Source organism: Podarcis gaigeae (assembly GCF_964106915.1).
Source record: "Podarcis gaigeae genome assembly, chromosome: 2".
NCBI classification, from domain to species: Eukaryota; Metazoa; Chordata; class Lepidosauria; order Squamata; family Lacertidae; genus Podarcis; species Podarcis gaigeae.
In genome coordinates, this window is record NC_139679.1 from 113041215 (window position 1) to 113064661 (window position 23447).

General features: G+C 44.8%; 1 protein-coding gene across 1 annotated transcript in view; it reads left to right on the plus strand.

The window, feature by feature from the left end:
• The first annotated feature begins 1489 nt into the window (after window positions 1-1489).
• The window catches only part of LOC310839502 (uncharacterized protein), a 34718-nt gene continuing 12760 nt past the window's right edge, over window positions 1490-23447 (plus strand). The window contains exons 1-9 of the mRNA XM_083728140.1: window positions 1490-1962; window positions 5786-5881; window positions 7379-7609; window positions 7778-7800; window positions 8758-8873; window positions 9600-9626; window positions 16945-17472; window positions 19502-19599; window positions 22965-23384. Of these exons, the coding sequence (XP_083584266.1) occupies window positions 1534-1962; window positions 5786-5881; window positions 7379-7609; window positions 7778-7800; window positions 8758-8873; window positions 9600-9626; window positions 16945-17472; window positions 19502-19599; window positions 22965-23384 (1968 nt within the window). The 5' untranslated portion in view covers window positions 1490-1533. The remainder of the gene's footprint in view (window positions 1963-5785; window positions 5882-7378; window positions 7610-7777; window positions 7801-8757; window positions 8874-9599; window positions 9627-16944; window positions 17473-19501; window positions 19600-22964; window positions 23385-23447) is intronic.

The window sequence follows — 23447 nt, forward strand, 5'->3', positions numbered from 1 at the left end:
ATATGCTTAGTTCTGGCTTATTCCATTCTACTTTTGTTTTAAGAACATAAGAAGAGGCTCCTGGATCAGGCCAATGGCCCATCTAGTCCAGCATCCTACAGTAGTAGTAGTAGTAGTAGTAATTAATTGATAATTTATTATTTATACCCCGCCCATCTGGCTGGGTTTTCCCAGCCACTCTGGGCAGCTTCCAACAGAATACTAAAATACATTGATTCATCCAGTATTAAAAGCTTCCCTAAACAGGGCTGCCTTCAGTTGTCTTCTAAAAGTCTGATAGTTGTTTATTTCCTTGACATCTGGTGGGAGGGCGTTCCACACGGAGGGCGCCACCACCGAGAAGGCCCTCTGCCTGGTTCCCTGTAACTTTGCTTCTCACAGTGGGGGAACCGCCAGAAGGACCTCAGAGCTGGACCTCAGCGTCCGGGCAGAACGATGGGGGTGGAGACGCTCCTTCAGATATACTGGGCCGAGGCTGGTTAGAGCTTTAAAGGTCAGCACCAACTTTGAATTGTGCTCGGAAACTTTATAAAGATCTCTGATGCTACCTCTTTGAGTGCCTTTCCTCTAAAAAGTCCCAAACATTGCAGCCTTTCTTTCTTTTTTCATTATTATAATTTTTTATTGTTAAACTAATTCAACATTAATACACATACAAACATACAAACATACATTTCATACAACATACCTACATACATACAACATACCTACAACATACCTACACTCAAATCCCACAGATAATTCCCATCATATATATATAAAATTAACAATAATATAATAATAATAATACAATACAATATAATATAATATATTAAAATAGAGTAAGTTTTTTTCATATATTTATTTATAATAAACGTTGCATAATAACCAAGGTCAAAGGAAAGGGGGGGGGGAGTTCAGAAAAGGACCGTCAAAATGATCAAGGGGATCACTGGTCAGCTGCCATCTCTTAGCCTAGCCTACCTCACAGGGTTGTTGTGGAGATGAAATGGGGAGGAAGAGAACCATGTACACCACCTTTTGATCCTTGGAAGGCTAAGGTGGTATAATAAATAAGTAAAATAAGAAAGGCTTGTGGACCTAACATATAGAATAAGAGCACAAGAAGAACATACGTTCAAAGAAGATGGTGAAATGTTTATTGACTATATGGGGGGAATTGTGTACACTTGAAAGCGTGGCCAGCATTAAGATAAATTCAACAGTGTAAGTAAGTTTTGGTGGATGAAATAATGGCATGCTGGATGGTTTAGTTTAATGTAAAATATGCAGGGATTTAGGTTATGCAAAATGAAACGTGGAAAGAGAAGAAGGGAAGTCATTGATAATTTAAAGCTCTCTCTATTTATTTTTAAGCTGCTTCTGCTCTGAAAGCGGCTCCTCCAGCTTCCATGGTGCGGTTTATTCTCGCAGGATCCTCCTCTGCTTTTCCCCAGGGATCAACCCGCAAGGAAACGCCCAGGCAAGTCTCGGAAAGGAGAAACGAAACTTAAAAAGAGGGTGTCTCTTAGGGCACTCCGGGGAGACGCAGCGATGGCGGCCGTGCAAGGGCTCTGCGATGAAGCGACGTGCTCCGTCTGCCAGGACTACTTCCGAGACCCAGTGACTCTGGACTGCGGGCACAACTTTTGCCGCGCCTGCCTGGCGGGTCTCTGGGAAGGATCCGGCCCCGACTCTCCCTCCTGCTGCCCGGAGTGCAAAGAAGCCGTGCAGCCCAGGAACTTCAAGCCCAACCGGCAACTGGCCAACGTCGCGCAGCTGCTCAAGAAACTCCAGGAGGGAGAAGGGGGAGACAGGCGCGCATCGGGCGCGGGGCAGGGGCGGATGTGCCAAGCGCACCAGGAGCCGCTGAAGCTCTTCTGCAAGGACGACGAAGCGCCCATCTGCGTGGTGTGCGACAGGTCCAAGGAGCACCGCGAACACCGCGTGTGTCCCATGGAAGAGGCGTCCCAAGAGTACAAGGTAGGGAAGTCAGGGCGGTGGGTGGGTATCTGCCGGGACTGCGCCACGCGCTTTTACGCACTGCGCAACGAGGCTCACTACTTGCGCGCACTGTTGTTGCTTAGTCCTTTAGTCGTGTCCGACTCTTCGTGACCCCATGGATCGGAGCACGCCAGGCACTCCTGTCTTCCACTGCCTCCCGCAGTTTGGTCAAACTCATGTTTGTAGCTTTGAGAACACTGTCCCACCATCTCGTCCTCTGTCGTCCCCTTCTCCTTGTGCCCTCAATCTTTCCCAACATCAGGGTCTTTTCCAGGGAGTCTTCTCTTCTCATGAGGTGGCCAAAGTATTGGAAACTCAGCTTCAGGATCTGTCCTTCCAGTGAGCACTCAGCGCTGATTTCCTTCAGAATGGAGAGGTTTGATTTTCTTCAAAAGCATCAATTCTTCCACGATCAGCCTTCTTTATGGTCCAGCTCTCACTTCCATACATCATTACTGGGGAAACCATAGCTTTAACTATATGGGCCTTTGTGGGCAAGGTGATGTCTCTGCTTTTTAAGATGCTGTCTAGGTTTGTCATTGCTTTTCTCCGAAGAAGCAGGCGTCTTTTAATTTCGTGGCTGCTGTCACCATCTGCAGTGATCATGGAGCCCAAGAAAGTAAAATCTCTCACTGCCTCCATTTCTTCCCCTTCTATTTGCCAGGAGGTGACGGGACCAGTGGCCATGATCTTCGTTTTTGTTGTTGTTGAGCTTCAGACCATATTTTGCGCTCTCCTCTTTCACCCTCATTAAGAGGTTCTTTAATTCCTCCTCACTTTCTGCCATCAAGGTTGTGTCATCCACATATCTGAGGTTGTTAATATTCCTTAAAAATATAAATTGCAAACTGGCATTGTCAAACACCGACGTCATGGGACAAAGGAAACTATTGCCATGAAAAATCGAACGTGGAAAATAAAAAGAAAACATCACCAGAAATATATAAGATGCAACCCAAATGAATCGCTGTCGAACAGCACGGCTCTGAGCCGTGCGCCTGATATTTCAAGCGCGTGGGCTGGGGGACAGTGTGGAAGCTCGGATGGAGGGCACCCTCTCTTGTTTTTCTTTTTTGGGTAGGGTTGTGCCCCAGAAAGGTCAAGTCCGTGCTGCAAACGCAGCAAAAACAACGCAGGAGGCAGCGGACCGCTGTGAGTCACTGGTCTCTGTAGCTGCAGCAGGCATTGTGACTGATTCTCCAGGCACGCTCCATTGTCTCTCCAGGCAGACAAATGTATGGGTTTCCTAAGCTGTCTGTCGGCACCCGTGGCCCACAGGGCCCTGTTCCTTCTGAATTTTTTTAAATGGCAGGATGCCCTGTAGCACTGGGTTCCAGCTGCCAAGCCTTTTAATTCCCCTTCTCCGAAAAAACCTGGGCACAGGGGGCCTTTCAAGGAAGAGGGCAGGGCCGTTGGAGATTTGCTTTCTGGCTGCCTGCCTGCTAAAAGACTCTTTTTCTAAGGGGATTCCAGTGATGCTTGGAGGGGTGGGGGGGACAGGGGAAGGGCAACCAGAGAGACCGGTGGTTGTGGCGTGGTTGTGGTGTGCGGCTATGGCCAAATGATGTGAATCATTCAAAGGTTCTGCCTTTGAAGACTGGGATGTGACTATTTTTTGAGTTGGAAATTGGTTTCGATTTGACCTTTTTTTTCCTTTTAGCTATGCAGAATGCCAGAGTAGGAACCCAGCTCCAGTTTAGGATTATGTTGTTGTTGTTGTTTAGTTTTTTAGTCGTGTCCGACTCTTTGTGACCCCATGGACCAGTGCATGCCAGGCCCTCCTGACCAGTGGCATAGCGTGGGGAGCGCAGGGGGGCCCGGCCGCACCGGGCGCAACATCTGGGGGTTAGGGTTAGGGGATGCAAATCCATGGGTTAGGGGGTGCAAATTACTTGCCTTGCCCCGGGTGCTGACAACCCACGCTACGCCACTGCCTCCCGCAGTCTGGTCAAACTCATGAAGAGAACAGTCCAACCATCTTGTCCTCTGTCGTCCCCTTCTCCTTGTGCCCTCCATCTTTCCCAACATCAGGGTCTTTTCCAGGGAGTCTTCTCTTCTCATGAGGTGGCCAAAGTATTGGAGCCTCACCTTCAGGATCTGTCCTTCCAGTGAGCACTCAGGGCTGATTTCCTTCAGAATGGATAGGTTTGATCTTCTTGCAGTCCATGGGACTCTCAGGGAGCAAAGACAAAAAAAAAACACAAAATCCTCTGCACCCCATTCTATGGTCCTGATTTGAGCCAAGATCCCTGGGCTGCCAATTTGTGGCTCAAACTAGCACTCATGAAGATGGTGAGGGGATTCCCCAAAAACCTTAAGAGCTGCTGGGGAGGGCATAAATGGGAAGGTGAGGATGGGTGAAAATGGGGAACAAAGGTTTTCAGAAGAAATTGTGGTTTCCAGAAAGGCAGAACCACCTGTGTAGTGTAATGGTTTAGAGTGTTGGAGCAGGGCCTGGGTTCAAATTCCCACTCGCTTGTGAAACTCACTGGGTAACCTTGTGCTGGTCACTGCCTCTTAGCCTGGCTTACCTCACAGGGCTGTTGTGGGGATTAAATGAGGAGGATGGGGAGAACCACCTATGCCAGCTAGAGCTTCTTTGGAAAAGAAGGTGGAATATAAATGCAATAAATAATAAATACATTAACCATTATTATTATTATTATTATTATTATTAAATTAAATTTATATACCGACCTTCACCCAAAGATCTCAGGGCAGTTCAAAATATAAAAAATACAGAATAAAAGCACAAAATAAATAGCTGGAAGCAAAACTACCCAACCCCCCCCAAACACATTTAAATGGCTATAAATAACTCATAAATCATAAAAGGCCAGGCTTAGCTAATTTGATATCTTCCAGATGTTGTCAGACTCCCAAGGCTGTGTGTACAGACCATAGGTTTAAATCACGCCATTTCACCCAAAGAATCCTGGGAACCGTGCGAACTACAATTCCCAGCACCCTTCACAAACTACAGTTCCCAAAATCCTTTTGGAAGGGACATGTGCCTTGAAATTTGTTTGTGTGTGTGTGTGTGTGTGTGTGTGTGTGTACACACAGCCCTACTCTTGCCAGTCCCAGCCAGCATGGCCAAATGAGTTTAGCCACATCTGGAGGGCAAAAAGTTAGTTACCTTGAAGATAGCTCAGTTGGCCTGAGACACTTAATCTCAGGGTGATGTGTCTGAGCCCCATGTTGAGCAAAAGATTCCTGCATTGCAGGGGGTTGGACTAGATGATCCTCATGGTCCCTCCCAACTCTACAATTCTATGATGCTATGATTCTACCCTAGCCAGTCATTCTCTGATCAGATGTGTATTCCCCCCCCCCCCAGGCATCAGGTGGACTGACCTCTGAATAACTGAAATTGAAATACTTTATTGTCACTTGTACAACTTGTATACAGTGAGATTACACGAGCAACACCCCCCCCCACTCAGCTCTCTTAGTCAAAATTAATTCCCCTCGTTTACTGATGCACACCCACCAAACCCGAAAGTCAGCTGCCCTGTTGTGATCTTTTCATTCAGCAGCCAAACAGCCCATGGATAGAAGCTGTTCTTTACCCTGTTGGTGCGACGAATCCTGCTTCTATATCTTCTGCCTGAGGGCAGGAGATCAAGAAAGTGCCGGCCAGGGTGTGAATCATCCCTGAGAATTTTCCTCACTCTCCTGAGGCAATGTTCTTCTGCTATTTCATCCAGCGGATTCATGGGACAGTCCGTAATATCTTGTGCTGGATTCACCACCCTCTGTAGGAGGGTGAATGTCGCAAAACTCTTTTATATTTTTAAAGGAACAAATCAAGGCCCGCCTAGAGTCTCTGAAGGATGAGAGAGAGAAACTTGTGGAGCAGAAATCAGCCGAAGAGTTGAGGAGGCAGGAGTGTGTGGTAGGTATTTGTTTGACAGAATTACAAGCCTGGTAGATGAAGGTAACGCAGTGGATGTAGCCTACCTTGATTTCAACAAGGCATTTGACAAGGTGCCCCATGATATTCTTGTAAAGAAGCTGGTAAAATGCGGACTTGACTATGCTACCACTCAGTGGATTTGTAACTGGCTGACTGACCGAACCCAAAGGGTGCTCATCAATGGTTGCTCTTCATCCTGGAGAAGAGTGACTAGTGGGGTGCCACAGGGTTCTGTCTTGGGCCCAGTCTTATTCAACAAGGAGTGTGGTGGAGTCTCCTTCTTTGGAGGTCTTTAAGCAGAGGCTTGACAACCATATGTCAGGAGTGCTCTGATGGTGTTTCCTGCTTGGCAGGGGGTTGGACTCGACGGCCCTTGTGGTCTCTTCCAACTCTATGATTCTATGATTCTATGCATTAGGACTCCACAGGCCACCCTGTCAGAGAAATATCCACCTGTATATTGGCCTGTATAGGTGTTGTTCTGTGGAGGCTATGGACTCCTTAGACAAGGATGTACAGGGTGGAGCCCTTTGATTGCTTTCCAGAATGTCCAGCTGAGCTGCTTCTTGTCGCTTTTCAAGAACATGGACAGGAGACAGATTTGTCACATACGCATCCCTGTTTACACACACATTCAAATCACCTGTGTGTTGGCTCCCCAAAGTGGCAGCTTGTTGATTGCCCAGAACACAGTTGCCGTTGGAGGACTGGTGAATGGAATGAACCGTAGGATGAGTAATAAACTTCCACAGGGGACGGTATCTGTTTGTACCTGTTAGAATGTGTTTAGAAATCTGGGCGGGACGTAAGTGGCGCTGTGGTCTAAACCACTCAGCCTCTTGGGCTTGCCGATCAGAAGGTCGGCAGTTCGAATCCCTGCGACGGAGTGAGCTCCCGTTGCTCTGTCCCAGCTGCTGCCAACCTAGCAGTTTGAAAGCACACCAGTGCAAGTAGATAAATAGGTACCGCTGCGGTGGGAAGGTAAATGGCGTTTCCGTGCGCTCTGGTTTCCATCACGGTGATCCGTTGCACCAGAAGTGGTTTAGTCATGCTGGCCACATGCTGTCTGTAGACAAACACTGGCTCCCTCAGCCTGCAAGCAAGATGAGTGCCGCAACCCCATAATCACCTTTGACTGGACTTAACCGTCCAGGGCTCCTTTACCTTTTTACCTTAGATTAGTTGGGCAAAATGCCCCATTTCCTTAATCTATAGCAGTGTTTCCCAGACTGGCATCTCCAGCTGTTTTCAGACTACAATTCCCATCACCCTGACCACTGGTCTTGCTAGTGAGGGATGATGGGAGTCGTAGTCCAAAAACAGCTGGAGACCCAAGTTTGGAAAACACTGATCTACAGCTTATGAAAGAGCTTTATTATGAACAGTCAGCATCCTTTGACTGAAGCTCCTCGTCTCCCTTTGCCCCTTTCCAAATTTCTCTGTATTTCCCCCACTCCGCCCACTTCCCTCCAGTAGGCGGGGTTAGAAATGGAGAAGCAGAAGATCAGAATTGCCTTTGAGAAGATGCAGGAGTTCCTTGAGGAGAAGCTGAACCTGTGGCTCGGCCAGCTGGAAGACGTGGAGAAAGAGGTGGGGAGGTGGCAGGAAGAGAACCTCTCCAGACTCTCCGAGGAGATTTCGCAACTCAGTGAGCTGATTGTGGAGATGGAGGACAGGAGCCAGCAGCCTGCGAGTGAATTCTTACAGGTGAGACTCAGCACAAAGGTGCCAGGTGGGCAGAAAGAAGGCACAAGCCTTTTGTTTTACGCAGTCAAGGAACAGAAAGGGCAAAGGAATTTGCTTGCTATGAAAAGGGGCCCAGTGCTTGTTTTGTCTTGTGCAACTGACACCTCTTTTCCCCCCCCTCTATTTCAGGACATCAGAAGTGCTTTGAGCAGGTATGTGGCTATGGCGATCACACAGGGTCCCCGGACGTTTAACGGTCTATTGATCCCTGTGCCACCACTGTGCTCGCTTCCCCGCTGTCACCAACCAGTTGCTCTCTGGTAAAACACTGAGTCCAGTCAGTTGTTAAAAGTGAACCAAAAAACCAAGTTCATTTTACAAACATTAACAAGTTTATGGTTTCTCAGATAATATTCCTGTCAGTATCTTAACTTTTGTTTCTTTACCAGCCTATACCTTCCTAATACCTTCTGACTGTTCATTAAATAGATGTATATCCCGTGCTTTTTTTTCTGGGGGTAACAGGGGGACGCATGCCCCTAAACATTTTGTGAATCTAAGTTTGGCCTCATTGACAGGTAGTATTTCAATATGAGTAGGAAAATGAGAGTACAGTGGACGCTCGGGTTGCAAACGTGATCCGTGCGGGAGGCACGTTCGCAACCCGCAGCGCCATGTCTGCGCACGTGCGGGTCACGATTCTGTGCTTCTGCGTATGTGCAAAGCACAATTTCGGCGTGCGCCGAAACCCGGAAGTAACCTGTTCCGGTACTTCTGGGTTCAGCGCGGTGCGCAACCCGAAAATGCATAGCTTGAAGCGTCTGTAACCCGAGGTACCACTGTACCCCTAAACATTTTTTTAGGGGGGAAAGCACTGTATATATCTATACAGTGGTACCTCGGGTTACATACGCTTCAGGTTACAGACTCCGCTAACCCAGAAATAGTACCTCAGGTTAAGAACTTTGCTTCAGGATGAGAACAGAAATCGGGCTCTGGCGGCACAGCAGCAGTGGGAGGCCCCATTAGTTAAAGTGGTGCTTCAGATTAAGAACAGTTTCAGGTTAAGAACGAATTAAGTTCTTAACCCGAGGTACCACTGTATATCTCTTCCTTATTCCCTACATCTATATAACTCTTCCTTATTCCCTGACCATATTCCCTTCCAGGCATGAGAAGAACTCAGTAGGGCACATGACGGACCTTTCTCCGAAGATGGAAGAGGCGCTCAGGTTTGCGTCGCAGAAAAACTCTGCTTTAGAAAAGGCTTTGGAGAGCTCTCAAGGTAATTTGGGTACCTTAAGGAGGGAAATGGAGGTCTCACAGCATGCACCAGTTCCAGGCTGGGTTCAAGGAAAGTAAGAAACCTTATCCTCTCCCTTCCCTATTGGTGGTTCTTCCTGGTTCTTTTAAGACGCAGGAATGCTGTATCAAAAAGAAAAAGAAAACAGCCTGCTGCTGTGCTTTGCTTCTCCATGGCTTAATTTTCTCTATCAGTACGAATCTTTTACTCCCCTTCAGTCTGAACAAGGGTAGTGTTGAAGGGGGTGGTGCTTGACTGAAGCAGTTTAGAAAGTGGTAGTTGCAGAATGAGTGACTGATGAATGGGAAGGCTTCTATACACCCCAAAAGCCATGAAAGACAGATGTTCATTGCCATTCACAGTAAAAACTAGGGGTAGTCTAACAACTGCATAAGCTTTCTGCAAGCAAAACAGGACAATTGCTGAATAAATACCGTATTTTTTGCACCATAACACTCACTTTTTTCCTCCTAGAAAGTAAGGGGAAATGTCTGTGCGTGTTATGGAGGAAATGCCTATGGGTGGCATGCCTACAGATTTTCCTCCTCTAAAAACTACGTGCATGTTATGGTCGGGTGCGTGTTATAGAGCAAAAAATACGGTAGTTACTCTGAGGGGAAACCCCCAAAGATCCACTTGGTTTGAGAGGGTTGTGTTTTTTCCCCAATGGTGATATTTAAATTTGTTACTCTTTCCTCTTCTTAATAGATTCTCTGACACAAGCCCTGAACAAAGGTAAATTATCTTTAAAGCATGTGCCCCACATTGATATGGGAAACTTTTGAGGGGATTGAGTTGTTGTTGTTATTATTATTATTATTATTATTATTATTATTATTATTATTATCAACAACAACAATAACAACATTTGTTGAATTTATTTTTTTAAAAAATATTTTTTATTCATTTTCACAAATATAACAAAATAAAAACATAACATAACATACAATGACATAACATAACATACTAAGACATAACATACAATAACATACATAACACGACTTCCCCAAGCCTTCCCTTCACTGCACCCTTATTTTTTTTAAAACAGCATTTCTAGCAATCCTTCATTCCAATTCATAACTGATTCTCTTTATATTTTATTTAAATTTAAGATTTAACAGCTATAATTCTCTATCTTATATCCCTTGACATTTTAGCATTCCGAAATTTTACAACAGTTCCTAAGATAAACTTTAAATTTTCTCCAGTCCTCTTCCACCGTCTCTCTCCTCTGGTCACGGATTCTGCCGGTCATCTCTGCCAATCCCATAAATTCTGTCACCTTGGTCTGCCATTCTTCCAGAGTGGGTAGTTCTTGCTTCTTCCAATATTTTGCTAGTAGAATTCTTGCTGCTGTGGTTGCATACATGAAGAATGTTCTGTCTTCCTTTGGTACCATTTGGTCGACCATGCCCAAGAGAAAAGCCTCTGGTTTTTTAGCAAATGTCCGCTTGAGAATTTTCTTCATTTCATTATAGATCATTTCCCAGTAGGCCTTAATCTTTGGGCAGGTCCACCAAAGGTGGTAAAAAGTTCCTTCACATTCATTACACTTCCAGCAATTATTATTGGGCAAATGATATATCTTTGCTAGCCTGGCTGGGGTCATGTACCACCTATAGATCATTTTCATTATATTCTCTTTTAAGGCAGTGCATGCCGTAAATTTAATGCCTGTGGTCCATAACCTTTCCCAGTCCGCAAACATAATGTCATGACCAATATCCTGTGCCCATTTAATCATTGCTGATTTAACTGTTTCATCTTGGGTGTTCCATTTCAGCAGCAAATTATACATTCTAGACAAATTCTTAGTATTGGGCTCCAATAGTTCCGTATCTAACTTTGACCTCTCCTTCTGAAATCCTACTTTCCTGTCTTGCTTAAATGTTTCATTAATCTGCTGGTGATGTAACCAGTCTCTGACTTTAGGTTTTAATTTCTCCAAGCTCTGTAATTTGAGCTTTTCACCATCATATTCCAAGATTTCACTGTATTTTGGCCAGTCTGAATCCATATTAAGTTTTTTTACCGCTTTAGCTTCCAGGGGTGACAACCACCTGGGGGTTTTATTTTCCAACAAATCTTTATAACGATTCCATACATTAAACAATGCTTTCCTGACAATATGGTTTTTAAAACCTCTATGCACTTTTACCTTGTCATACCATAAATATGCATGCCAACCGAAGTTGTTATCATATCCTTCTAGATCTAAAATGTCTGTATTCTCAAGAAGTAGCCATTGCTTCAGCCAGCAAAAAGCTGCTGCTTCATAATAAAGTCTTAAGTCCGGCAGGGCAAAGCCCCCTCTATCCTTTGCATCAGTTAGAATCTTAAATTTTATTCTGGGCTTTTTGCCCTGCCAGACAAAATTAGATATATCTTTCTGCCACTTCTTGAAACAGTCCATTTTGTCCAAAATTTGTAATGTCTGAAATAAAAACAACACTCTCGGCAATACATTCATCTTAATAACAGCAATTCGGCCTAACAAGGAGAGTCTTAACCTAGACCATATGTCGAGATCTTTCTTCACCTCCAACCAACATTTCTCATAGTTATCTTTAAATAGGTTCACATTTTTTGATGTTAAGTTCACCCCCAGGTATTTCACCTTTTTTGTTATTTCTAAACCGGTTTCTCTTTGAAAGCTATCTTTTTCCTCGATCGTTAGATTTTTCCCCAGCACCTTCGTCTTTTGTTTGTTTAATTTAAAACCTGCCACTTGACCAAATATTTCAATAAGTTCTAAAGCTCTTTTCGTACTGGCTTCTGGTTGTTGCAGAGTTAAAACTAGATCATCTGCAAAAGCTCTTAACTTATAATGTTTAGTTCCGAGTCTTATCCCTTCTACCAGCTGGTCCCTTCTGATCATGTTCAATAATACCTCCAGGACAGATATAAATAATAGAGGGGATATTGGGCATCCCTGTCGTGTCCCTTTTTCTATTGGAATCTCATCCATAACCATACCGTTCACAATTAATTTAGCCTTTTGTTCAGAGTATATTGCACTTATACCATTTTCAAAATTATGGCCTACCCCCATCCCATGGAGATTCCTCTTTAGAAAGGTCCAAGAAATATTGTCAAAGGCTTTCTCCGCATCCACAAAGATCAACACTGCTTTTCTGTTTATCTCCATCTCCAGGAGTTCTAATATATCTATAATATTTCTCACATTGTCTGACATGTATCTCCCTGGGAGAAAGCCTGTTTGGTCTTTATGAATCTCCTCTGATAACACTTTTTAAAATCTTTTTGCTAAAATTTCTGCAAAAATTTTATAATCCACATTTAAGAGTGATATAGGGCGGTAGTTCTTAACTTGGTGTTTCTCAGTTTCTGTCTTTGGTATAAGTGAGATGAATGCCTCTTTCCACGATTCGGGAGCCTTTTTCCCCTCTAAGATTTGGTTGCATACTTCCTTCAATGGTTGTATTAACCATTCCTTCAATGCTTTGTAGTATCTCGCCGTCAGTCCATCTGGTCCTGGTGATTTTCCCAGCTGCATTTTTTGAATGGCACCCTCTTTTTCTTGGTCTGTAATTTTCTCATTTAAAGTCCTCTTGCTTTTTTCAGAAATCTTTGAGAGTCCATATTTTTTAATGAATTCTTCAATCTCTTGTTCTTTCTTTGGCCCTTGAGCATATAACTTTTTGAAATAACTTTGGAAACAATTGCTAATCTCGTTTGGTTTATTGATAAATTTACCATCCACTTCTAGGGATGTCACAGTGTTCAGCTTTTGTCTCTTTTTCAGTTGCCATGATAGCAATTTCCCACATTTATCTGCTGATTCAAATGATTTTTGCCTCATTTGTTTTATTTTCCATTCTATCTCCTCATTCACCAGTTCCATATATTGAGTCTGATAGTACTTTATTTCTCTTAGGATCTCCTGAGATTTAGGTTTAGACCTCAGTTTCTTCTCTCCTTCTTTTATTTGATTCCAGATTTTTTCCTTCTTCTCATTCTGTTGTTTCTTCTTTATGGAGTTTTGCTGAATCAGGAAACCTCGCATCACGGCCTTGCTTGCATCCCATATTATTCTTCTTTCCACCTCTGATCTTAAATTTATCTCGAAATAGTCCTTCAATGTCTTTTGGGCCTTTTTCTAAATTGTTTCATCTTTAAACAGGGTGTCATTCATTCTCCATCTGAAGGTTCCAGTTGTTGTCAGCTTCATTTCCATCTTTACTGCATTGTGATCGGAACAAGTTTTTGGGCAGATTTCTGTCTTTTTAACCCTTGGTGCCAGATTGCTGGAAATCCATATTTGGTCAATCCTGGTCCATGTCATTTTTGCTTCAGAGAAGAAGGTCCCCTCTCTTTCTAGAGGGTTCCTTGTTCTCCAGATATCAATCAAGTCCATGGTGTCAGTCAGTTCAAAAAAAGTCTTTGGCAGTCTCCCATCCTTGGAAATCGTTTGTCTCTGCGCTTTATCCATGTTTGTGGAGACTATTCCGTTCATATCTCCCATAAATATTATTTTAAAGTCCATAAAATCCATTAACGTCTCATGCAACTTCTTAAAGAACTCGGCCTTCCCTTCATTAGGTGCATAAACTCCTACAATCAGAATTTTTTCTCCTTGAATTTGAATTTCCACTGCCAGAAATCTTCCTTGTTCATCCTTGAAAATTAATTTTGGTTCTAATTTTTCTTTCACATAAATCACAACTCCCCTTTTCTTGACTTTGTCAGAAGAAATGAATTCTTGTCCCAATCTTTTATTTATCAAAAGTTTTCTGTTTATCCTGGCAATATGGGTTTCTTGCAAACATATTATATCTAGATGTTCTTTCTTTAATATGTGAAACACCTGTCCTCTTTTTCGGGGATGGTTCAGGCCGTGACAGTTCCAACTCAAAAATTGCAGAGACATTTCTGTTATTGGGCTGCTTTTCCGCCGACTGCTCCAAGTTCTTGTTCCTCGTCAGTAGGTGCTGGGGCAAGTCCAAATGATAGATTTGCTATGTCTGGTATTTCCCTCTCTTCTACAGTTCCTTTCTCAAAGTCCTCAAAGTATTTCTCCAAAAATTGGTCTTTATCTTGAGTTGTTTTGATCTTAATTTTCTTCCCTTTGAAGTTGAAGGACAATCCTTGTGGAAATTCCCACCTAAATGGGATGTTATATTTTTTCAGCAAATCTGCTAAAGTCTTAAATTGAAACCTCACCTCTAGGAAGTGCTTAGGAATGTCCTTGAAGATCTGTACCTGGGAATTCTTAACAATCAGGGCCTTCTGAAAATGTAGGTTCAATATTTTATCCCTTTCTTCTTTGGATCTTAAGGTAATTAAACAATCCCTTGGTTTCTTGCCTTGTTTTCTGCCAATCCGGAAGGCTGAGGTAATTGCAAATTCCTGCTCCTCTTCCCCTCCTAGTTCATCAATCCAAAATTCTTGAAATTTATCTGTCAGGAAGTCTCCCAGGTTACCCTGTTCTTCCTCTGGTACTGATCTTAATTTCAAATTCTTATTTTTCCTCTCTAGCTCCAAAAAGGCCAAAGCTGAATCATGTTCGTTGACTTTCTTTGCAATGGGTACAAACTTTCCCCTGGTGTCCTCGGCTGTGCTCCTTGCGCTCTCGGCTATTTTTCTCGTTTCTGTAGATTCTTGCACAAGACGGTTTATAGAGTCTGTGTTATTTGCAATTGCCGTTGTGTTCAGGTCTAGTCTTGTTGTCAGCTCTGTCAATTTCTTAGAATTATCTGTCAATTTCCTAGAGTTCTCTGTGGACTGCTTGGTAAGTGCTTCTAAAGACTTGTTTATTCTAAGCAGTGCCTGTGTCATAGATTCCATTGATGCTGTTGTTCCTTTTTCCTGTACAGCTGTAGCTCCTGATGTGGAGCCTCTTCTTTGGGTCTGCTTTTGAGTTTGTTTTGATTTGCTTCTTGTTGTTATTTCCTCCTGTGGAGTGCTCATAACTCAAGGTCGTTCCCACAGGAAAGTTGCAAGTGGAAAATCCCACTTCTCTGTCTCTATCACAGTGCAACTGTTTCTCTCTTTTAGTCCTCTAGAGGGGGAAATTGTATCCAAGTAATGGCGACAATAGCAACACAAAAGACAGGGAAACAAGTAGCCAATGCAAAGTTCCACCAAGCAAACGTCCAGCCAAAAGCCTTATTTGTTTCAAATCCAATATCTTATAAGTTCAATTACCTAAAGTCCCGTTATTTTATTTCAATTAAGTTTGGCCTCTGTATCCACCAGCTTTTTGACAGCTCATTTTCTGACAGCTCACTTTCCTGGCGCTTGTTTTTTTCCCGGCAGCCTGATCAGAGGCTTCGGCAGCGGAAGACTTTTTTTTCCCCAACCCCCTGTCCTCTGGCAGATTAGATTTACACAGTCCTCTTCCCCCCTTCACCTGCCTGTGGGGGGGGGGGATTTCTTCCAATATCAAGAGTTCAATAAGGTTTCTTAAATAGAAAGGTTCCCTTTAAAAATAGCTTGTTTTTCCATTGCTCAATCGGTCGTGCAGTTCCGGGAGGGCTGGCTTCCTTATTTTCTACCTCTCCCATTTTCAGCCGAATTTTCTTAAATTGCTTTTAGAGTCCCATTTAGTTTGCAGATCTTACTCACGGGTAATGTTGCCAATCGGTTGTTTCAGGAAGGAATCGGCGCTCTCCGTCAATGGCGACGCGGCTTCACTCCGTAAGCTGGGTTGCGATCCTCAGCACCGCGCTCACACCCGATGCCGCTCCGGAGCCTTTAAAAAGGCTCCTTCGCGATACCGGGGGGCGCAAAGGTGCCCACCGAATCTCCTTGTTCACAGGCTTCAGCGCCTGTGATTTTAGGGGTCCCCCGCTCGCCGTAGCGGGTCAGACCCGAACTTTACGGAGCAGTCTTGCCTCGGAGCTCGAGGCTAAGACCGCCATTAAACGCTGGCGCCGACCGGAAGCCTCCATTTATTGAATTTATAGACCACCCTATACCCGGAGGTCTCAGGGTGGTACACAGAATAAAAAATCAAAATATAAAACCACAAAACGCATCATCAAAATAAGAAGGACAACATGGGACGTGGACAAAAGCCCCTTGTTCAACGATGTGATGATCAGATGACATTTTGCAACTGACTGGGCCAACCTTTTGGGAAATTCAGTCAGAAGTATCTAGGCTGGGGGCTGGTTAGGGTTGATCTGGGGGGAGTGTAGAAAGGTTGGCATGTTCATGAAGACAGGAGTGGGGTAGAGCCTAAGATTGTGAGGTGTGAACTCAACTCTGCCGCCACTTCAAATCAGCAGACAAGCTCTTAACCTTATGAAATATACAAGGAGTCAAGAGTGGATTTCATGCTCTTTATTCAGCTCATAGTGGTGAGGAGGAAAGGAAGTTCCCCCAGAATGTCTGCTTTATATACATTATTAACACAATGAGCCCCACGTGATTGGCTAATTCCGGGATTCTCCTGTAGGCCAATCAAGTTGCGGATTCACTTCCACCTGGAGCTGGATTGGGTGGCTCCTATGGACCAATCAGACTGCTGCGTTCTGGATCCTATTGTTCTAGGACCAATTAGACTGCTGCATTCTGGATCCTATTGTTCTAGGACCAATCAGACTGCTGCATTCTGAATCCTATTGTTCTAGGACCAATCAGACTGCTGCATTCTGAATACATAATGAGTACATAACACCTTACCTGTTTATTCACCTGTGAAACATCTTGAGGTGACTGAAAATAACCTCAGCAATCAAAACAATTCTGCATGTAAAATAAATCGGATTCAATGCAGATCAGACTGGCATGGTGTATACAGTGGTACCTCGGGTTACATACGCTTCAGGTTACAGACTCCGCTAACCCAGAATTGTGCTGTAGGTTAAGAACTTTGCTTCAGGATGAGAATGGAAATCGCGCAGTGGCAGCGGGAGGCCCCATTAGCTAAAGTGGTCTTCAGGTTAAGAACAGTTCCAGGTTAAGTACGGACCTCTGGAATGAATTAAGTACTTAACCCGAGGTACCACTGTACCATCATCTGTCCTCTCTCTCTCTCTCTGTCTGTCTCTGTCTCTGTCTCTCTTTCTGTCTGTCTGTCACGCAGTGAGTGTGACCCTGGATCCGGAAACTGCGTCCCCAAAGCTCCTCGTCTCTGAGGACCTGAAGAGTGTGAGAAGGGCAGCAAAGAAGCAGGATCTGCCCGACAACCGGGAGAGATTTGACTGGATGCCCTTTGTGCTGGGCCGCGAGGGATTCACCTCAGGAAGGCCTTGCTGGGAGGTGGAGATTGAGACGGTAGACCAAGCCATGTGGGGTCTGGGTGTTGCCAAAGACTCAGTCAGGAGGAAGGGTCCGTTTAGGCTTAATCCGAATGAGGGGGTTTGGGCTCTGAAGAAGCAGTTTGGCGAGTCCTCGCCTTTTCAGCTTGTAGCTTTGAGCTGCCCCGAGCCGGTCTCTGTGACCGTAAGGCAACTGCCCAGGAAGATCCGGGTGTCCCTGGATTTCGAAGGGGGTCTGGTGGAATTTTTTGATGCTGACGCCAACGAATGTCTCTTCACTTTCTTTGCAGGGTCATTCTTGGGGGAGAAGATCCGCCCCTTCTTCCTCTTGGGTTTGGGAGTCACTCTAAAGTGTTGAATTTTTTTGTGGGGGGGGGGTGATGAGCAGGGAAAACCCCCCAACAAGACCCACCACCCTAAGTAGACAGCATTCTGGAACCTTCTCAGTGGTTGCTGTTATAAGACTTTTAAGGCCTCAAAAATAGAATAAATACTCATAAATGCACACATATCTAAATATATGAGCCATGTGTTTGAAATAGTACAGGAGAGCAATCCTGAAGCCATTTTGACTCTCCCAATGGCGTCAAATATTCCTCTGCAGTAAGGGGGAAGATGGGGGAAGCCTTCCCTTTGTGTTTTTGCTTACAAATCCTGTCTTAAAGGGCATATTTGTGTGTGAATAGGGTGAGCCTGTGAGCTGGACTTGGGAACTAAAGTATTAACCATCACAAAAGAATGGCCAGGCTGCCCAGGTAATGCAATCAGTGACCATTATCAGGTATCCTGGCAGGCAGGATTTCTGCTGTAGACAGCCTCCTTCTGTGATGTATGTATGATGATTTGGGGGTGGTCTTGAGCTACAGGGGAGGCAATTTCAAAAGGCTACATAGGGGTTTGCGCACCATTGTTCGGGGTTCTCCTCCCTCCTGCATGTGTTTAAAAAAGATCAGACTTACTAAGATCAGACTTACTAGCTGCTTTGCTTCTCAATATACTCTGGTTGGCCTCTGTTTTCTCCTACCAACAGGGAACCTTAGAAAGACTCTATATGGGCTCCTGGATACCACATAAAGGAAAGAGGAGCAGTTTTTCTTATAACATTGTGTAACAGCTAGGCAAAGGGGCTAAACAGCTTTCAGGCACGACTTCCAGTTCCCAAGGTTTTAGGACCCTTCATTGGCAAAAGCAAAGAAACAAACAAAAAAATTGCAGATTTCAAGGATTCCTTTGGTGGCTGTGCTTTGAAATAAATTATTATTGTTGTTAATAATAATAATAATAATAATAATAATAATTTTTTATTTATATCCCGCCCTCCCCAGCCGAAGCCGGGCTCAGAGCTGCTAACAACAGTAAAATAATACAGCATTCTAAAATCAATTCATTATAAAACCAGTTCAAATCAAATTACTGGCAACCATTGGGCTAGAGTTCTGTGAGGATTACCAAAGGAGGGGGTCAGATTGTGCCCTGGCCAAAGGCCTGGTGGAACAGCTCCGTCTTGCAGGCCCTGCAGAAAGATGTCAAGTCCCACAGGGCCCTAGTCTCTTGTGACAGAGCGTTCTACCAGAACGGAGCCACAGCCGAAAAAGCCCTGGCTCTGGTTGAGGCCAGCCTAACCTCCCTGTGGCCCGGGATCTCCAAGGTGTTTTTGTTTGAAGACCGTAAGGTCCTCCGTGGGACATACCAGGAGAGGCGGTCCCGTAGGTACGAGGGTCCTAGCCTGTATAGGGCTTTAAAGGTTAAAACCAGCACCTTAAACCTGATTCTGTACTCCACCAGGAGCCAGTGCAGCTGGTATAGCATTGGGTGAATGTGATCCCGCAGCGAGGACCCCATAAGGAGTCTTGCTGCGGCATTTTGCACCCGCTGGAGTTTCTGGGTCAGTCCCAAACCAACGGATTCAAGTTACTGGAAAGGTGATTGGCAGTTCCCCAAAATATTAAAAAGAAGCTATAAAACATTGATTCAGTGTCAAAGGTGAGAGGAGAGAAAATCAAGGGGTCTAAAACATTGTCACTACTTCATCTCAATCTTTTGACCCTAAACAGAGGAAAGCCACCCTTATCTTGCTTCTTTGTTTTTGAGGGAAGAAGACAGAATTATGTTGAAGCGAAAAGAAGCATCTAGCACAGTTTGAGTTTCCTTTCACTGGTTATGATATGTAGGAAGAAATCTGTTGCTCCCTTCACCCATTAGACCCAGACCCAGCACTGAACGACTGCCTTCTCTTAATAGCTGCAAAAGTACAACTGCAGGCTGCTCACCGGTGGAAAGGCATTCCAAGAAATAGGAACCACTGTGCAATTGGGGTTAGTCCTATTTGCACAGAGTGCCTATGGGTGAATAGATGCTCTCATGCCGACATCCCTTTTTCAGATGTCCAGGGATCTTGTGACGCAATCCCCACTTGCCCTTTCTACTCATGGGAGACCTTTCACGCAGGCAGCGTGAAAATGAAGCTTAGGTCTGTATCCGTGAGGTACTGTCTCCCTTGCAAGTGTATGTTTTGGGGCCTGTAGCTTTCTAGGTCTGGTGTTTTGTGAGTTTGATCAGGTTTGCATTCATACTTCCTAGTCAGTGCCAGACTTACGTATAAGCTAAACAAGCTATAGCTTAGGGCCCCAGCCCCCCCCCAAAAAAAATTAAAGGGTGAAAAACTGGATGTACATTTCCAAAATATAAAATAAAAATAAAAATAAAATGGAACCTACATACAGCAACAGTGTTTTGTGTTGTGTAGGCTCCTATGATGTACATATTTTGTTATGTGCAGATGGCTTTAGATACCTGTTAGGTCCATAAATTACCATAGAGCATATATTCAACACAGAAAACAGTGACAATTTGTTGTTGACAATGGCCATGTGGACATACAAAGGGCCCCATTACCTTCAGTAGCTTAGGGCCTCATCAAACCTAAATCCGGTCCTGTTCCTAGCTCACACTTCCCAAGATTAGCACAGATACAATGATGCAATATATGTGGAGACATTTGAAAGCTATTTCCATGTTCATCTTTAAAGAAATCTTCAATTCAGAAACACACAGAGACCTTCCCCTTTGTGAAGATGCTTGCTACTTCTGCTGATGTGTGAAATCCTGAACGTTATTTGCTTGCTCTTTGACAGCCATGAAGAAAATAAAGTTTGTCTTCTGATTTGTTGCCTTCTGCACTATCTTGGTATGGAGAGAAGGGCCACCTCTATGAATATCCTCTTTTCAGGATTGCGCTCTGATGGGGGAGAAATGGAGGGGGGGAGGAGATAGAAATTGAATTCCATTTGCTTTTAAAGGCAGGGCTACATAATTCACACTTTCTGATAAAAAAACGTAAGTAACCATGCTTCTCCAGATTTTGAGACGCCGTTCTCCAACCAAGTTATGTGTACAGAACATGCCTCTACTAGGGCAAAGTGTGCAGAGGGAGATTTATTCCAATAGGAATGGAAGTCAAGAACTGGGGTTTTGAAATACTGGTTTATAATAAAACAATTAGAGAACGGGCAGCTAAAGCAGCAGCTCAGGCCTTCAGAGCAAAACTGCGCCTGCATGAAATACCTGCAGTAGCACCACCTAGTGGTTAGGTAAAGGTAAAGGGACCCCTGACCATTAGGTCCAGTTGTGACCGACTCTGGGGTTGCGGCGCTCATCTCGCTTTATTGGCCGAGGGAGTCGGCGTACAGCTTCCAGATTGTGTGGCCAGCAGGACTAAGCCACTTCTGGCGAACCAGAGCAGCACACGGAAACGCCGTTCACCTTCCCGTCGGAGCAGTACCTATTTATCTACTTGCACTTTTTGGTGTGCTTTCAAACTGCTAGGTTGGCAAGAGCAGGGACTGAGCAACGGGAGCTCACCCCGTCGTGCCCTTGGGTACGCCCATGGCCTCATATGGCTTTCTCAGTCTGCGTTGTCTCTCCCTTGAGAGAAGGACTTTGAGCCAAAGCAGACGGGATGCATTTTTTAAACACATGCTTGCTAATCTGCCTATAAAGGAAGTGATTTTGAGCCAGCCAGATTAACACACCCATCCGTGTGTTCTGTTCTTTTAAGGCTGATTTCCGCAGCAGGCTTCACTTCTGCCCTCAGAGCTGGGGGGAGTGGGGGGTGGGAGAGAGAGAGAGACATAAAACAGCTGTTTAGTCGTGTCCGCCTCTTTGTGACCCCCTGGACCAGAGCATGCCAGGCACTCCAGTCTTCCACTGCCTCCCCCAGTTTGGTCAAACTCATGTTCGTAACTTTAAGAACACTGTCCAACCATCTCGTCCTCTGTCGCCCCCTTCTCCTTGTGCCCTCCATCTTTCCCAACATCAGGGTCTTTTCCAGGGAGTCTTCTCTTCTCATGAGGTGGCCAAAGTATTGGAGCCTCAGCTTCAGGATCTGTCCTGTCTCCAGTGAGCACTCAGGGCTGATTTCCTTAAGAATGGATGTGTTTGATCTTCTTGCAGTCCGTGGGACTCTCAAGAGTCTCCTCCAGTACCATAATTCAAAAGCATCAATTCTTTGGCAATCAGCCTTCTCTCACTTCCATACATCACTACTGGGAAAACCATAGCTTTACCTATGCGGACCTTTGTTGGCAAGGTGATGTTTCTGCTTTTCAAGATGCTGTCTAGGTTTGTCCTTGCTTTTCTCCCAAGAAGCAGGCGTCTCTTAATTTTGGGACTGCTGTCACCATCTGCAGTGATCATGGAGCCCAAGAAAGTAAAATCTCTCACTGCCTCCATTTATTCCCCTTCTATTTGCAGTGGCCATGATCTTAGTTTTTTTGATGTTGAGCTTCAGACCATGTTTTGCGCTCTCCTCTTTCACCCTCGTTAAGAGGTTCTTTAATTCCTCTTCACTTTCTGCCATCAAGGTTGTTTCCCAATCTTAAAGGCACCCAAAAACCCCAGGCTTTGTTTGGGGGGGGGACACACACCAAAGATGGCATTCAAACCACCCCCACCCCACAAGCTGCACATGAAAACCTTTTTATATAAGGCATGGGACTTCAGGTTTAACACAGGGAAATGGATGGACCAAAATCGCCTGGATAGAGGAGAGGAAAAGAGAAGGAAGCTGCCGTGAATGATGCCGCTCAGCTGTCCGATTCATAGGCAGACAAAGGCAGAGATTGAACTTGCCACTTGGGATCCAAGACTCATAGAACTGTAGAGCTGGAAGGGACCTGAGGGTCATCTAGCCCAACCCGCTACAGGAAATCTACTGGAATGTGCATGCATGGGAGAAGGTCACTTTCTAAGATGAGGCGAGTGGGGGAGGGGAAGCGGGCAACTAGACACGCCATTTTGTAAAATCGGATTATTAAATCGGCGACAATGATATTATCCTTGCAGAAATGAATGATGCTTGTGTATGATAAACAAATGGAATAAATATTTCGAGAATTATGTAGAATTAAGACAACAGAAAAAGTACAATGAGGATGATTGGAAGTTTCTTACAGAAAATTTTATTGGATAAGATATGTTATAACGGATATTCTTTACTTACTGTTCATTTTTTATTATTATTATTATTTTCTTTATCTTTTTTTTCTTTTTCATTTCCATGTTTAGCTCCGTTGTAAGCATTTGTAATATATTTGTAAGATGGTATTTTAAATCAATAAAGACGATTTTTAAAATAAATAAATAAATAAATAAATCGGCGACAAGTTTCCGAGTCACTTCTTCGCTTGCAAAATACTTGGGGACCGGACTAATAACTTTGACATGCATCCAGTTCTCTCCCCACATTCCAGCTCTTGCAGCTGAGCTCAGCTGGATCCGCCCCTGCCCGGAGGCATTTCCTAGAAAGGAAACACCCTTTCCCCAAAAGTCCTAAAATTGTTCAAAGGCTGGAAGGGAGGAGGAGTCGGCCATGGCGTCCGGAGATCCCTTGCAAGGCCTCCGCGAGGAAGCGACTTGCTCCATCTGCCTGGATTACTTCGCGAGCCCGGCGACCATCGACTGCGGCCACAGTTTCTGCCGAGCCTGCCTCGTCCAGTACTGGGCAGAATCCGGCGCGGGCCCTTCCTGCCCTCAGTGCAGGGAAGCCACCCAGCAGAGGATCCTCCGGCCCAACTTGCAGCTGGCCAATTTAGTGCAGCTGGTCAGGCAGCTCAGAGCGGACGCGGGAGAGGACTCGGGAGAAGCCAGCCCGGCCTCCTGCAAGGACGACCCAGCCCTGCTCTTGGGGGCGGAGTGCGACCCACCCAAGGGGGATCCTGACCCCCACGACTCCTCTCCCGCAGAAGAGGCTTCCCTGCAGTATAAGGTTGGAAACTTCAAGGGAAAGAGATTTGCTTGTTTGTTTGTTTGTTGCATTCCTGCAATGCAA